This window comes from Bos taurus, chromosome 9 (genome assembly GCF_002263795.3).
Source record: "Bos taurus isolate L1 Dominette 01449 registration number 42190680 breed Hereford chromosome 9, ARS-UCD2.0, whole genome shotgun sequence".
NCBI classification, from domain to species: Eukaryota; Metazoa; Chordata; class Mammalia; order Artiodactyla; family Bovidae; genus Bos; species Bos taurus.
This window is the reverse complement of record NC_037336.1, coordinates 39,022,921-39,040,426: the sequence shown is the minus strand read 5'-3', so window position 1 is coordinate 39,040,426 and position 17,506 is coordinate 39,022,921. Positions and strand designations below refer to the sequence as shown.

The 17,506-nt window shown below is 34.1% G+C and overlaps 1 protein-coding gene across 7 annotated transcripts in view; it reads right to left on the bottom strand.

Moving 5' to 3' along the window:
- The window catches only part of REV3L (REV3 like, DNA directed polymerase zeta catalytic subunit), a 178,112-nt gene that overhangs the window by 67,782 nt on the left and 92,824 nt on the right, over positions 1 to 17,506 (bottom strand). For 6 of the 7 annotated variants that reach the window (XM_024996589.2, XM_059889687.1, NM_001206172.2 and 3 more), the window contains exons 10-13: positions 15,583 to 15,702; positions 12,697 to 12,934; positions 7,235 to 7,377; positions 2,421 to 6,591 (exon numbers count right to left, since the gene is read on the bottom strand). In XM_024996589.2, coding sequence (XP_024852357.1) covers positions 2,421 to 6,591; positions 7,235 to 7,377; positions 12,697 to 12,934; positions 15,583 to 15,702 — 4,672 coding nt within the window. The remainder of the gene's footprint in view (positions 1 to 2,420; positions 6,592 to 7,234; positions 7,378 to 12,696; positions 12,935 to 15,582; positions 15,703 to 17,506) is intronic. The other variant, XM_024996590.2, reaches the window with a different exon arrangement.

Below are 17,506 nucleotides of genomic sequence, written 5' to 3'. Positions count from 1 at the left end.
CTGCAGCAACATAATATTACTTTTTCTTCTTCATGGTATCTCTTTCATGAGTATGAAGATCATTCTTAGTTTCTGCAATTACTTCTTGTAGGGCATGATTTCCCCAATGACCTGGTCACTTTTAGATAAAACTCAATGAACTGAATTCTTATTTTTGACTGGAGCTGCAGGAACAGCACCAGAGTTACCACATTTCCTTTCCCCCTATATATGGAAAGATTCTAGCTCTTACTAGTTAACTCCATAATCAGGATTAGCACCTTCCCTGTACCTACGTTGCAGCTTTATGAAAAATTAGGAGAATTATTGTTATCGAAGGAAATGAGTACACATATGTGACTATACCCAACTCTAATATTAATAATACAGAGATCATAATGAAGTAAAAGATAAGCAAAAATTGCTGAGGTGTGGTAAGTTCAGCTTTCTTGGATATTGTCAGCAGCATGCTAACTGCTACAACTCATGCTATAATATATATCAAGAGCCTTAAATTTTTCAGTCATCCTATTTTGAGAGTTTTAAGTAAAGACTCCAAAATACAAGAAATGCTTTATGAAGACGGTATCACATAATTCTCTATAGTAGCCAAACAGAGAACAACGTTTCTGTCTAGTAATATGCATGTGATAGAATATTATGCAGTCATTTAAAATGATGTTTCAAGACACTCATAAATTTGGAAAATGTTTACATTATAGTGGTGAGTGAATCAGTTTCAACATAATATTGTGATTATAGTAAGAACACATCAATAAAACAAAATAAAAACTATACTGAAAAATGAAAACATTAAAATAGTAATAATGGTTGTTACTAGGTAGAGAAATGGTGTCATTTTTATTTCTTCTTTTCCTAAATTTTCTACAGTGAATACATAGTTTTTAATTAGAAAACTTTGTATAGGGTACAAATTTCAAATATAATGACTATCATATCCTTTTATTTCAACTGCAGAATAAGCGCCAAAGTTGGACAACAATTAATAGTAACACAGAGTAAATGACTAGGACATGCTAAGTTAACTAAGAATTAAGAAGATGTGCAAGGCTAAGGAAGAAAATACAGATGAAAAAATAAACCATAATCACTACTGGTAAAGTCAAAGTCCCCAAAATAATGGAAACTAATGGCTAAGGAACATACGTTCATATATTCTGACAGTGAAATAAAGAGTTCCATTCATGTTAAAAAACCAAATGTGGGTACCAGGCACAAAAGAACAGCAAAACTATGTGCCAGGCAGTGCGGGGGTGAGGCAGGGTGAGGGATTTTCTACCTTTCACTTCAAATCCTTAGAGGAGGGAACTTCTACTCTGTATTTCTGATCACTTTTTCTCACCCCTTTCTTAAATGGACTCTTGCAGAAATTACTGCTAATCTGCTGGGTAAAAAGCCTGGCATTCACTGTCTGTTTCAGTAGGGTAAGGAACACAGTGCTGCTCAAGGTCAGTGCATACATGCAGTGTGGCCTGTTGCCTTTGCTGGCACATCCTATCTCCTTCCATCATTTAGATTAAGCAGGGTCTGCCTCAGCAGTCCTGGCAATTCTGCTCTGCTTCTGACTGGATGGCTGAAATGAACTGCCTCTCTCTGCAACTGATTAGGTAAACAGGATCAAAGACACAGGGGCAGGGCCCAAAGCCATCCCTTAAACTTCTTGGATTAAGCCTTGTCCTCCAGTTTAGCGCTTATCAGGTATGTTCTATCTTGGTGATGCAGGCAGGATAGGATACCTACTTAACTACTGATTTATAAATAGGCCAGGGCTGTGGTCTATTTATAAACCTTCACCTTTTGCTACTGGCTTTGTGTGTGCATGGATCTGTCTCTCTGTTTATCACTTTTCTGAAAAGATTCTTAAAAGAACAGATGAGGGGAATCAAAGTCCATCTTGTACTCCTAATAAATGTACAACAACAGTAACAATATGAATGAAGATGCTGGCAATATGAAAAGAGAGTGTATGTAATAGAAACAACTTAAAATAATCTTCATTTAGAGAAATATCTTAAGAGTATTTAAAACATATGTATGCTTATTTTCAAACTTTTTTAAAAAAGTTCTTAAAATTATGAAAGCTTACCACTTAAATACCATCTTTAAAATGATAATACTATAAAAGTATTATGACATCCTTCTTGGCATCATGTCATAGACAGTCTCTAATCCTTTAATGTTGATGCATTGCAAAATAACAGATCCAAGACCAACACTGATCAATTTAAATAAATTTCTCTGGGTACAACTATCCACCCAGTTTGTGAATTCTTTTAATATGTCCATAATTACAAAATTGTTTTCATAATGATATACTTACAAATACAGTATCAGAGAGAAAGTAGTACTCAGTTACCAAATTTTGTTACATACATTGTAATTATTCAGAGTGACCCAAGGGGAAAAAGAATTCTGATTACCTGGGCTTTTCTGGTACATCAGAAGGATTACTGCAAAACGGTTCTTGGTAAATGGTTTCTGAAAGGTCATGATCCAACAAAGTTGCCATAATTTCTTCCCTACTTGGTGGGGACATAAGTGGTTTCAGAATGTGAGCAGTTCGAGGAGTGAAACTGCCGTTTTTAGATTGCGAGGGAGAGCTGGTAGACCTTGGCGAACTATCCGGAGTTGGTGTCAACACATCAGTGTTTCTTGAAACATACAATTCTAAATCTTCAGAGGCTGCATCTACAAGTTCACCATCAGGGGAGGATAGTATTGTAGTAAAAGAAGTATTGACTGCATCAAGAGACTGCCCCATTTCTTTTCTGGTATGACTTTGAATCCAGTCTGAACTGCCCGGCTGTGAGAGGCTAAGAAACACTTCTTTGCTTATTGAACTCCTATTTAATCTGGATTTTTCATTTAGACAGTTCTCTGACTGCTGAATACAGAAAGTCTCCATAATTGAATTAGACCGAGATGTTAGAGGATGAAAGGTATTTTTCCACTGATTGTTGCGATGATTCTCATTGCTATCTATGGGTGATTTCTCAAATAGTTCAGGACTTAGAGTACCAGATCGAATCCATGCGGTTGAGTCTGAGGCATGATGTTTGTCTTCATCACATTTCTGGTTATCATGACTTAAAAACTCAGTTTTTTCTACAGTTTGTCCTGGGAAAAGATCCTGAACTGCATCACTTAGGAACTTCTGAGGCAAATTCTGATCAGCTGGGACAAACTGACTTCCAGAATAAAAACTACAAAATCCAGTTTGACCTATTGTATTAATATCAAAATTGTAATTATGTTCAGGGGACAAGCTATCTTCAAGTGAATAACAACTTTCAAAACCTGGATCTGAAAAGAAGATGGGACTATCATCTGATAGGGAATTATCCAATTGGCCAGAGTTTTGTAAATTTAGAGAGTCTACTTTAAGAAGTTTGGGAATTTTTTCTTTAGGTTTTGTACTTCTGGGAGTTCGAGGTTTTCTTGGAGATGTTACTGATCGTGTTCGTTTAACTGATTTGTTATGCTCAAGGGAAACAGAGATATTTTTGTTTGGCTGCTGTTTATTAGATAATGGGTCTTGTATACTATTTCCATTTTGTGCTTTCTGTTGTCTTTTTTGCAACAATTCTTTTAGAACTGCCAGTCCAGACTGTCCTTCACCAAATGCTGAAGGTGTTGACATATTTCGATTCCTACATTGAGAAAGTGCTTTGGTTTGTGAAACTGCTTCTGACAATGGCTTTTGCTTTACCCTTTCAGGTTTAAAGTTTGACATGTCTAAAATAAAACCCCTTTGTTTTTGCTCCCAAGCTATTTGTTTGATTGGGCTTCTCAAAGAAGTTATAAAGCAATTATTAGGCATCTGACTTTCTTCTGAAGCTGCATTTCCTGGAGAACAAGTTTCACTGTGCTTTGAACGTTCTGCCATGCACACAATCTGCTGCTGACTATCTTTGCAATGCAAAAAATTAGGGGCATACGTCTGGTCTGGCTTTGATTCTAGGGAATTACGATATTCATTTAACTTTCCAAGAGATGACAAATAGCTTTTTTGTATATTTGCATTCTCTTCTATCTTTGGAGACATTATACCAGAAGACATCTGTGTACTCTGTGCTACCTGAGACAAATGGTTTGAAAGGTCAAATATATTTTTTTGAATCAAGCTTGATTCTTTTAGAGTAAACATAGTATTTTGACAATGAGATCGCTGAACATTAATTTTTGAGATTCCAGGTCCTAAAGAACTACAAACAACAGAAGAATTCACATCATCTCGTGAACTGGGGAAGGCCTGCAAATCTACAGGTTTCTTGCTTTCTAGGAAAGAAGAAAAGCAGCCAGATAAATTCTGTTGTGCATGAATTCCAGTGGGGATAGGAGCAGAAAGAGGATGATCTATAGCAGAGCCCATTAATGACACATCTTTCTGTTTAAAAAGTAGTTGAGAGCCTCCAGAATTATCTGCGGTCTCAGGCCCATTCTGATGTTTCAGCACAAATTTCACTTCAGTACCAGCTTGAGATTTTAGTTTTTCTTCCTTTAGTGTTGTATGCTTTCTTGGTGTACTTTTCTCATTTGTTTTTTGTTTCTGTTTTGCTCTTGGTTTCTTTTTTCCATCATCTACTAGTTTATTTGTCTGATTTCGTTTGTTCCTTTTCTTAGAAACTGTAGAGGGATTAACAAGCTTTGTTTTTGATTTCTTAACCTGCATTCTTGCTCGACTATTTTTTCCTATACGGGAATTAACAGTCTTACTATTATATACATTAGGACCCTTAAAAAGCATTGCTTCTTTATCGGCAGCAGCCATAATTTCTTCAGCTCTTGGATCTGTGGGAGACCAGCAGCGAGGTGGAGAAGAGTTTATGGGACTTGTGCTTCTCTCAGAAAGAAAACCTAGTTTAGACATAACATCACTATAATTTGAGTCACAGTCTTCGGTTTCAGCATTATAAGATGGTGAAGGAGGAGAAAGAATAGCATGTGACCGTTTTTTCCTGAAAGACAAAGTTCTTCTAATATTTTCACTACTTGTCCTTTGTTGTCTACCAGTTTTTTTCTTAGCAGACTTATGTTTTGATTTTCTTCTGTGACTTTTCTTTGGTGTTAATGGATAAATGGGATATTTGGTTGCAGGGGAGTCAGGAACTTTTGGCCAAAAATCTTTCAAAGGTGCAAGTTTTTTATACAGTTCCATTTTTTCCTCTGTTAATATTACTTGTTTTTCTTTAGAGTCTATTTTTCCTAGTTTCACAAGCATATTTTTCCTCCCTCTAAACCTATTAATAATAATGTACTTTATGATGACAGGGGGCAACTTTTTAGACATTTTTCTGCGTTTTCGAGATTTGAGAGTTCCATCTAAACTTTCACCAATTTCCATGGGATGAGGTAGGCTAATTTTTGAGCTGTGTGTTACAAAACTTGACTCATTATCTTCATTCTCATAATTTACCTTGCGTTTGGCTCTAAGGGTATATTTATTTCCATACAATCCAAAGGACTGCTCAGTTTCTAAGGTTCCTTCTCCAAAGTGACAGTCTACAAAACTGTCTGTAGATGTTTTATTTTCAAAAGTTCCACGGGTGACCTTAATTAAATCGCTAGCCAATACATTATCTTTCTCAGAATTATTACTATTACAAGGATTATTTTGTATATAATTATCTTTTGAGGATCCAGTCTCAGCAGTTTTGGTAGAAGTCTCTTGATGACCCGAAAGCTTCTTTTTATTCATTTTTAACCGGGACTGTTTATTGCCAGGTTGTAGTTTATATGTGACAGGAGAGAGCTTTTGGGGCCTACTGAGACAATTAGAGAGAACAACACTGGGAAAAAACATATAATGTGCTGCTTGCTGGCTGAGGCTTGGTTTTTCTGTTTTATGTTCTTGAAATTCTTCATATCTAATTTTAAGTTTATTTAGTCCACTTTCATCAGCAATGCTATCAAGAGAATGCATCATAGTTCTATTTTCCCCTGAGCAAGACAGCAATTCACAATTTTCATTTAATGATGAAGGGAATAAACTATTCAGAGCTGTGCTGTTTCCTTTTTCATTTCCTTCAGAGGATAATTTACTCTTTGAATGATTTAAGTCAGAAAAGTTCAAAGAATTTTTGCCCAATGTACTTTCATTAGTGTGACGGCTCATATGTATAAAAGGGGCATCCTTATCAATTTTCCTAATGTTTGTATACTTTCTACTTGGTATTTGTCTTGTAACAGGTGGAATATTGTCTTCATAATCAAAAGTACTACTTTCACAGGAAGATACTGGGAGGACATCTTTCTTACCACTCTCTTTATGAGAGTTTTCTGGATGGACAGAACTGCTTAAAGATCCAGGATATTTCATAGAGTAAGTGCTTTCATTTGTAAAAGAAGTGACTGAATGATCTAGACTTTTCTCTAGTTTGCTTGGCTGTGAAAGGTCTTCAATTAAATCTTCCTTGTTCAAAACATGGGAAGAAAGGGCACTTGTGTGTTTACACTGAAAGGTAATCTTAGCAGAAGATGGGGGCTCTAATGTAGCAGCATCTTTGTGAAAGATGGAAGGTTTTACTGATAGCTTGCTTGTTGCAATCACAGAAGAGTGGGTTCTAGAATTTTCATTGTTCAGTGGATTGTCTGAAATGAGGAAAAAAAGAATTTGCTTAACTTCAACTCTTCTAATTTTTAAAATATTTTCCTATATCATGATGCTATCACCATGAAAGAAGTTATATGAAATTACAGTTGTATGTTTAAAATAGTTAACTCAACAGAAAGGTCGTTTTCATACTAGGATATCTCAATCTGAATAATCGAGAGTTAGTTACATTTGACTATTAGTCATTATTTTAAACACATATGCCTTTGATTAAAAACAGATGGTATCAATATTCATGCTTTTTGAGAGAATAAGCGGAAAAATCTCATTGCCTTGGAAAGTTTCCATAAAATAACACACATCTTTGCATTATCACTCTTTTTTTGCATTATCACTTTAAATAAGCTAAGCATATTTCTTATAGTTTTCTATGGTTAAATGTTACAATAAACTGATTAAAGTTTATAAAGCTCTAATCAGTGATTGATAAAAGCTATCCTCTTAGAAATGAGAAAAGACATATTTTATCTACATTCTCTCAAAAGAAAACATCCTTGAGAAGGACAAAATCTAACAGTATTGTCATAGTCTCACTTAGCCAACTGTGATTATATTTTTCAAAATCAAATATATCTTCAGCCCCTACATAACAAAATGCTCACAGTAGACTAGTTTACTTACCACTATTTTCATCTGCAGTTCCATCTAACTGAGGTATAGAAAGATTGGCTAGAAGCAAACTATTATTACTCCATTCCATTTCTTCTTCTGAAGATGAATCATCTTCTTCTGTTGAGCTTCTATGGGTATTTCTGCACAGTGATCTAGGGAATATTAAGATTCATCAGTGAGTATGAGTATTAGAAAAAAGCATCTCAGACTCAAATAATTTGCCTAATTTGACACTATAATAGTAAAACTGAACAAAGCAGATCTGAAAATTAAAACTAGAAGATACCACCATTCCTATATTCACAGCTCCACAATGTCTTGGATTACCATATCTAGTTATGTTCTTCCTTATATTGTCCCCTTTATCTTATCATTAAATATACACATATAACAGCTTAGGTGAGTACCTGGTAATTTGTAAAAAGGTGGCATTTTAGGATATTCTAAGAAGTCTCCATAGATACACAATTACTACATTATGATTGGAAAAAACAAATAAAAAGACAGGCAAGGGGTTATTCAGGTCAGGGATGAAAGAGAAGATAAAAGGGGTCAGACAGATAGGCTAGGAAGCAGTACAGGTATTGAGTCAATCCCAGCAGGAGCTGTAAAAGCATGGTTACTGAGGAATGCAGATGGACTGTGAAGTCCAGATGGATACTCCCCTTAAGTTCTATCTCCAACCAATTTACATTTTTCACTAGATCATAGCTTGATATTTTCCCTTCCATCTGGATGGGCAAACTTACTTTCTACCCACACCTTTTTCTTTCACTTGTCTTGAAAATATTACTTTATTATATGTAGAATAATTTTTTCATTAAACCTTTTCCAAATAAAAATTATTAATGGCTCAAACTGTTAATAACTTTCTTCCTATATTATACAAAAATTTTTCATTTCTTCCTTTGTCCTGTGTAGCCATATGTAGCATATCTATGCCATGTTCCACATGATAACTTTTAAAATATTTGAAGGGATTTTTATCATTTGTTTCATAATTCTTTTCTAATTAGAGTAAATATTATCTATTCTTTCCACTGTTCTTTAAAGTGATGGTGCTCACAAATCCTTCTAGTGTTCTTCTTCTTTCACTTTACTTTTTCAGTATGCTTAAAATTTGGTACTTGGGGCAGAATATAATATCCAATATACAAGCAGAAATTAAATGACTCCCATTCTAGATACTATACTTCTATCAATCTTTCTCTAATATACTTTTATAAATGTTCAAGATATTTTTCCAAGGTTAACCTCAGGGTGATTTTCACAGAAATGATCCAGTCAATGAATACACAAACATTAAATCATTATGGGATAAACGAGGCCTATTATTTTAAACATGTTGGCACTACTGGGAATAAGAAGATGGTGATTTTACAAGAATGTTACATATTTGAATGCGTATCTATTTAATATGGGCATGAAAATTTAAATAGCTAAACCAGATATAATCTAAGAAACTGTAGAAGAAATGCTAATAATAGATTGAAGGTAAGAATCAAAGGGACAATATCAAAATAAAACAATGAAAGAACAACAAAGACAAAAGAAAAACAAATGGAAATAAGAAAAATGCTTCATTGATGCCACATGATCAATCAAATAAAAATATCAAATAATTAACAAACTTTGCTGAAATATAAAAGAAGCAACCCAACTTATTACAGCAAGATTTCAATACATCAAATAAATACTATAATTATTTTACTAATAAAACCCAAAATCTGTCAGACTAATAAATGTTACCGCAGGTACATCTGGTAATCAATAATTAAATTCACTATTTTGGCAATCATACACTACAGATTTACTGTGCTCTTAATAAAGTACAATTTATGGCTTTCCCACAGAAACTGTTAAGTCTAGAATGAATTGTAGGTCTACCTAGTCTATATTTGTGAAACTGACTGACTGAACAAAAAAGCCTATGACCCTACACCTTATTAGGCATCATCTTTTCAGTTTCAAGATATTTTTGAATCTGTATTTTGTCATTCAATGAATTATCAATCTCCAATGTTTCTGACAATCTCAATTGAATCAAGCATGACATTTGGCACAAAGCAAGCATTTAAGTGGTTTTTGAATGCAAAATCATGCAAGTTCCCTATGAACCGATCTAATCAGTCACTACTACCATCCTTCTTATCTATAAGGATGTTATGTAGGACTTTGTTAAACATCTGGCTGAAATTAGACTCAGTCGACTATTCCATTTCCCTAAGTAACCATATTTTGAAAAGATATAAAGACAGTAGAGCATGAGTTGAACTCATAAAGGGTCTTTATATTTTCTGCTTCCCTTTGTAAATGCCCACGAAGTGTTCATTTAATAATCATAATTATCACTCCTATTACAGGGGAGCAGAACTAGAAACAAGACAACCAGTTAAAAAGTGGTTTGCTTTCCAGATAAATAATAACACTGCCCAAACTAGATAAGTTTAACAACAGATAGAGATGTACAGGAAGGCAAGTTAAATATGAGATTGAGGTCATATTTAAAATTTTGGAACATTTAAAGAGATTAAACCTAACTTTATTTTTATCATTATTGAGATATAATTGACACAAATGACTATGAATTTTTGATGCACAGCATAAAGGCTTGATTTACATACATTGTGAAATGATTACCACAATAGTTTTAGTTAATAGCCATCATCTCAAACTCATTCTATGAGGCCACCAGCACCATGATAAAAAACTAGACAAGGATACCATATAAAAAGAAAATTATAGGCTAGTATTACTAATAAAAATAGATTCAAAAATCCTCAACAAAATACTTACAAACTGACTCCAGCAATACACTGAGTACCATACACCATGTTCAAGTAGGATTTACCCCAGGAATGCAAGGATTTTTCAGTATTCGCAAGTCAATGTGATTACACCACATTAACAAATTGAAGAATAAAGACCATCTGATCATCTCAACAGATGCAGAAAAAGCTTTTGATAAAATTTAATATCCATTTATGATAGAAACTCTAGAAAATGGGCACAGAGGGAACATCATCAGTTCAGTCACTCAGTCATGTCCAACTCTTTGCCACCTCATGGACTGCAGCATGCCAGGCCTCCCTGTCCATCACCAACTCCCAGAAATTTACTCAAACTTATGTCCATTGAGTCGGTGATGCATCCAACCATCTCATTCTCTGTCGTTCCCTTCTCCTCCCACCTTCAATCTTTCCCAGCATCAGGGTCTTTTCAAATGACCCAGCTCTTTGCATCAGGTGGCCAAAGTTGTGGAGTTTCAGTTTCAGCATCAGTCCTTCCAATGAACACCCAGGACTGATCTCCTTTAGGATGGACTGGTTGGATCTCCTTGCAGTCCAAGGGACTCTCAAGAGTCTTCTCCAACACCACAGTTCAAAAGCATCAATTCTGCAGCACTCAGCTTTCTTTATAGTCCAACTCTCACATCCATACATGATTTCTGGAAAAAGCACAGCTTTGACTAGGCAGACCTTTGTTGGCAAAGTAATATCTCTGCTTTTTAATATGCTGTCCAGGTTCGTCATAACTTTTCTTCCAAGGAGCAAGTGTCTTTTAATTTCACGGCTGCAGTCACCATCTGTAGTGATTTTGGAGCCCGAAAAAATAGCCTGTCACTGTTTCCCCATCTGTTTGCCATGAAGTGATGGGACCGGATGCCATGATCTTCGTTTTCTGAAATGTTGAGCTTTAAGCCAACTTTTCACTCTCCTCTTTCACTTTCATCAAGAGGCTTTTGAGTTCCTCTTCACTTTCTGCCATAAGGGTGGTGTCACCTGCATATCTGCGGTTATTGATATTTCTCCTGGCAATCTTGATTCCAGCTTGTGTTTCATCTAGCCCAGTGTTTCTCATGATGTACTCTGCATATAAGTCAAATAAGCAGGGTGACAATATACAGCCTTGATGTACTCCTTTTCCTATTTGGAACCAGTCTGTTGTTCCATGTCCAGTTCTAACTGTTTGTCCTGATCTACATACAGATTTCCCAACAGGCAGGTCAGCTGGTCTGGTACTCCCATCTCTTTCAGAATTTTCCAAAGTTTGTTGTAGTTCAGAGGGAACATGCCTCAAAATAATACAAGCCATTCATGACAAAGCCACATCTAATATCATACTCAATGAGGAAAAGCTGAAAACATTTCCTCTAAGATCAGGAACAAGACAAGGATGCCCACGCTTGCCACTTTTATTCAACATAGTTTTGGAAGTCTCAGCCACAACAATCACAGAAGAAAAATAAAAGGAATTCATATTGCAAAAGAAGTAAAACTCAGTGTGTGCAGATGATGTGATGCTACATATAGAAAATCCTAGAGACACCACCAAAAACTACTAGAGCTCATCAATGAATATGGTAAAGCTGCTGGGTACAAAATTAATATAAAGAAATTCGTTGCATCTCTATACAACAAACAACAAAATATCAGAAAGTGGGCTTTCTTTTTTCAATTTCTGATATAAGGAGGCACTTCCATTTTGTCCCATTTAGGACACACATATTGATACTGTGTATATAAACAGATGATTTCTAAGTTAGGTGTATGGGGAGAGCATGAATTTAAGCAAGGTGGTCAAAAGATACAAACTTCCAGTTATAAACATGACTAGGCAATATAATGTACAACACAGTGACTATAGTTACCATTACTGTATGACATATATGAAAGTTAAGAGGGTAAATCATAACAGTTCAAATTACAAGGAAATAATCCCCCATTTCTTGTTTCGTTTCCTTTGTATTAGAGGATAATTGCTTTACAATATTGTGTTGGCCTCTGCCATACATCAACATGAATCACCCACAGGTAGACATATGTCCCCTCACTTCTGAACCCCCCTCCCATCTCCTATCTCATCCCACCCCTCCAGGTTGTCACAGAGCACTGGGTTGAGCTCCCTGTGTCACACAGCAAATTCCCACTTGCTATCTATTTTACATATGGCAATGTATATATTTCCATGTTATTCTCTCAATTCATCCCACTCTCTCCTTCCCCCACTGTGTCCACAAGTCTGTTCTCTATGTCTGCATCTCCACTGCTGCCCTCCAAATAGGTTCATCAGTGCCATCGTTGTACATTCCATATGCATATCCCCTATTTCTTTTTATTGTATCTATGAGATGATGGAAGTTAACTGAAACTACTGTGGTAGTCATTTCACAATATACATAAATCAAATCTTTACGCTGTACATCAAAAATTCATACAGTGATGTATGTCTTATACCTCAATAATAAAGGGGAAAAAGTTAGGTTTAATCTTTTTTAATGTACTAAAATTTCATTTCACTTGGAATATGAAGTTTATTCCACATTAGAAACAACGCATTATTTAAAAGAGTTTTAAGTCAATTTAGTTTATAAGGTGCTTTTTATTATGAATAATAGTAAGAATTTCTGATTAAAGAAAACTGATAATGACAGAAAGTTATTAAAGGAACTGAAATAACTAAAAAGTTACCTCTTTTTGGCACAATGTTCTTCAATATTGCTGTCCCACCTCTGAGACATTACCAAACTAAGCTCCATTTCTTCTTTTTCAATCTGTGGTTCATTTTCTTCATCATCACTATTTTGAGGATTTTTACTGTTTCCAAAGGAACGACACGGTGATGGCATCCTATTTCTTCCCCTGTGATAGCCGTCATTTTCCAAACCAGCAAGAAGATGTACCAGAGCCTCATCAGGACTACTGTCCACTACAAAACAAGTAAAGCATCACCAACAAATAACTTACACTTTCTAAATAATTCAGATCAATTATATATAAAACATTAAGAATCATATATGCTGGCACATGCTGAAATGCCACTGGTACAGAGATTTATGTATTGATATAGTTCTTCCATCCAAGTATGACCCTTGGACCACCTGTACTAGAATGATTTTGTGTCCTTATTAAGAAGAAAATTCTTAAGATACCATCTCACATTTATTGAATTAGAATTTCTGAGGCAAGGCTCAGGAATTTGCATGTTAACAAGCTGCTCAAGCTCTTACTGCTTAAGTAAGGCTGAGGAGCACTAAACGAAATATAATCACAAATGATTATAATAAATATAAAATATATAAGTATATGAATTAATGCTAAGTGAAACATGTCAACACCTTATCCCTCATTTGAGATTTATTTAGCTCATAGGATTACCAAACAAAACCTGTAATTGAAAAACACAGGAGAGCTTTGAAAGTGATTAATAGCATTACTTCCTGAAGACCACCACTGAGATATCACATCATATGCACTAGGTTTGATAAAATCAAAGACAGATAATAACAAATGTGACAATATGTGAAAAACTTGGAGCCCTCATATAGTGCTGGTCAAACTGTACAATGGTACAGCTGCTGTGAGGGAAAAAAAGTTTGGCAGTTTATTAAAATGTTAAACACAGAGTTACCAGGAGAGCCAATAATTCTATTCGTAGGTATATACCCAAAAGAAGTGAAAACATGTGTCCAAACGAACACCTATACATGAATAATCACAGCTGCATTACTCACAATAGACAAAAAAGTGGAAACAACTCAAAAATCTATCAACTGAAGGAAAGAGAAATGAAATATGGTTTATATCCATATGATGCAACATTATTCAGTAGTAAAAAGAAATGAAGCACTGATATACACCTCAACATGAAAACATATATTCCTTAAAAACATTATGCTTAGTGAAAAGAATACAGAAACAAAAGGTTATATGATTCCATTTATATGAAATGCCCAATATAGGTAAATCTAGCAAAAGAGAAAACAGATCAGAAGTTGCCAGAGGCTGAGAGGAGGGAAAAGAGAGAAGGGACTACAAATGGGCATGGGGTTTCTTTTTTAGAGTGATAAAAATGTTCTGTAATCAGATAGTGAAAATGATTGCATAACTACATGAAATGCTGAAAACCACTGAACTGTACAAGTTAGAAGGTTAGTTTTACAATATGTGAATTATATCCCATTAAAAGTTATTATCTAAAAAAATATCATAAAGAAGGAGGCTGTTCTAATCTAGTACACAACCTTTTTCTCTGTAAAATATAATATTTAGTAAATGGGAATATATTGTTTCTGTTTTTCTTTGCTGACAATGAAGAAACTAGTTCAATCATGCTACCAAATATAAGGCAAAATTGAAGATATTTGCCTATAGAGGCTATTTTGGCAAAAATCTATTTCTTAAACCTAGAATTGCAGTTTATTTTTCCTGACATACTTTTTAAAAAGTTAATATTAGCAAATGATTTATATATATTTGACTCAGATCTTTGACTAACATTGAGACTATTTTTTGCAACTTTAAATAAGTGAAAATTGTATCAGCTGGTGATACATTTTATTCACTTAGTATGAAGAAATAAGAATACACCTTTCTCTTTTTCAATTTCTTTAACTGTCTTTTTATAACTAAAATATAATTTAGGCATATAACATTTATTTACTCAGAGAAATAAAACATTTTATATTATAAACTTCAAATTAATTTTTAGATGTGGTCTTTGGATCATTTCTTCCTATATGTCATGTCATTCATTTAAAAAAGAAAAAAGTTACCTACCTTCATATAAAATGTTCTTGAAATATGACTGTGTACAGTAATTTTGATATTGTCCCTAGTCACTGAGTTAATCTTCCACTCAAATGAAAATGTAAATAACAGAGAGAGGATACTGTGGAGGGGTAGGATCACATTTGATGCTATACCTCATTTGATACAGTAAGAATGGAAAAACAAAGTAAGCAAGAAACATAAAATCGTTATACCGAGCAAAACAAGATGCAGGAGGTTCAATGATATTTCACTTTTTGCAATGAAAACTTAAAAACATTTCTGAAAAAGATATCAGTAATTTAGAGTAAATTACTGAAATGAAATCTAGTAAATGGCTTGTAACAGTAATGAAAATGCATTTATGGAAATGTAAAAGATACTCAGAAATGACTGTTATGTCCTATGCTAGTCAAGAATTAATAGCTTGAAAGGTATTGTCCAGGGAAATTTCTGAGACTTATTAACAAAGAATCAATCATGGTATTTTATTAATGTACTTAACTTTGAAGAATTTTAATTCAAAATAAACACATTTCCTCTTAAAGCAATACAGTTCTCTTTTAACCAAAGTGAAGTTAAGAAAAAGAGAGTTATTTTCTTTTCCAACTATTTAACAGAAAAAGCTGTATGGAAAACAAAAAAAGAAACTATACTTCTCTTAATGCAAGATTTCCTTCTTATACTGAGTAAGAATTTATTCAACATGCAACTTTAACCTCTTCAAATAAAAGAAAAAATACTACCTGATATATGCACTTTTGTTGATTTAACATACTGAAAATTTATGACAGAATAGTTGCTTACAGAAAACTCGTGACTCACTCAGTCTTTGGGTCAAAGGCTGAAAAGTCTGACTGTTTTCCATGAGGTTCAAAATTGCTTCTTCATTAATAAGAGCTTCCTCCACTTTGGGTCTAGTGTGACCTTAAAAGGACAAAAATACAAAAACATTAAAGTAAATGACCTAAATCTGAAGCTGCTTACAATTTGTTTAAATTAGAAAACATTACAATGTAAACCTACTTAAAATTTTGAAGTATTAGTGATATATGTTAAATAAAATATAATAAACTTAATGAAAGCCACAGGAAACCTAACCAGTCACACAGGAAAAAAAAAAACCCTGAAACTGTGATCACTAAATGTTTACAATCTCTTCACTAAATCAAGTACCTAGTTTGTACAGTTATATTACCCTGATAAAGTCACTGTACATTAAAATCTGTAAAACAAGTTCTTAGAGGGAAGTTCATAGTGATATAGGCCTTCTTTTTAAGGAAAAAAAAAAAGTTGAAATAAGCAATCTAATCCACCACCTAAAAGAACTGCAAAAAGAAGAACAAACAAAACCTAAAGTCAGCAGAAGGAAGGAGGTAATAAAGATCAGGGAGGGAATAAATAAAGAGAGATTCAAAAAACTAGAAAAAAAAAAAAAATCAATGAAACTAACAGCTGGTTCTTTGAAAGGGTAAACAAAATTGACAAACCTCTGGCCAGGCTCACCAAGAAAAAAAGAGAGAAGATCCAAATAAAATAAGAAATCAAAGAGGAGAAATCACAACTGATACCACAGAAATACAAAAAACCGTAAGACAATACCACAAACAATTAGACAACCTAGAAGAAATGGATAACTTTGTAGAAACATACAGCTCTCCAAAACTGAATCTAGAAGGAATACATCTTGAACAGACCAACCAATCACTAGACTGAAACAGAATCTGTAATTACAAAAAAAAAAAAAAACTCCTTACAAACAAAAGTCCAGAACCAGATGGTTGCACAGGCAAATTCTACCAACCATACGAAGAAGAACTTATACTAATTTTTCTCAAACTCTTCCAGAAGACTGAAGAGGAAGGAACACTTCCAAAGATAGGCTATGAAGCCACCACTACCCTGATGCCAAAACCAGACAAAGACACTACAAAAAAACAAAAATTATGGGCAGTATCTTTGATGAATATTGGTATAAAAATTTTCAACAAAATATGAGAAAACTGAATCCAACAACACTTTAAAATGATCATATACCATGAACAATTAAGATTCATCCCAGAGTCAAAAGGATGGTTCAACATACATAAATCAATCAATGTGATCTACCACATCAAAACACAAGAAAAGACAATAACCATATGATCATTTCAATAGATGCAGAAAAAAGTATCTGATAAAATTCAACATCTTTCATGATTAAAACCCTTACAAAAGTGAGTAAAGAGGAAAACATATCTTAACATACTAAAAGCTATCTATGACACATACACAGCCAATATAACATTCAATGGTGAAAAGCTGAAAGCCTTCCACCTAAAATTTGGAACAAGACAAGGATGTAGACCCTCACTTCCCTTCAACACAGTATTGGAAGTTCTAGCAACACCAATCAGACAATAAAAAGAAAAGGTATTCAAATCGGTAGGAAGAGGTAAAACTGTCATATGTAGATGGTATGACATGATATATAGAAAACCCTAGACTCTACACACAAACTACAAGAACTAATAAACACAGCAAGGTAGGAGGATACAAGATTAACATACAGAAACTGCTTGCATTTCTTTACACTAACAATAAAATATCAGAAAGAGATCGTAAACAAATGTCCCTTTTAAGGTCAGATTAAAAAGTAAAATACTTAGGAATAAACCTCACCAAGGAGGTGAAAGATTTATATGCTGAAAACTATAAAACATTAATAAAGGAAACTGAAGATAAATTAAAG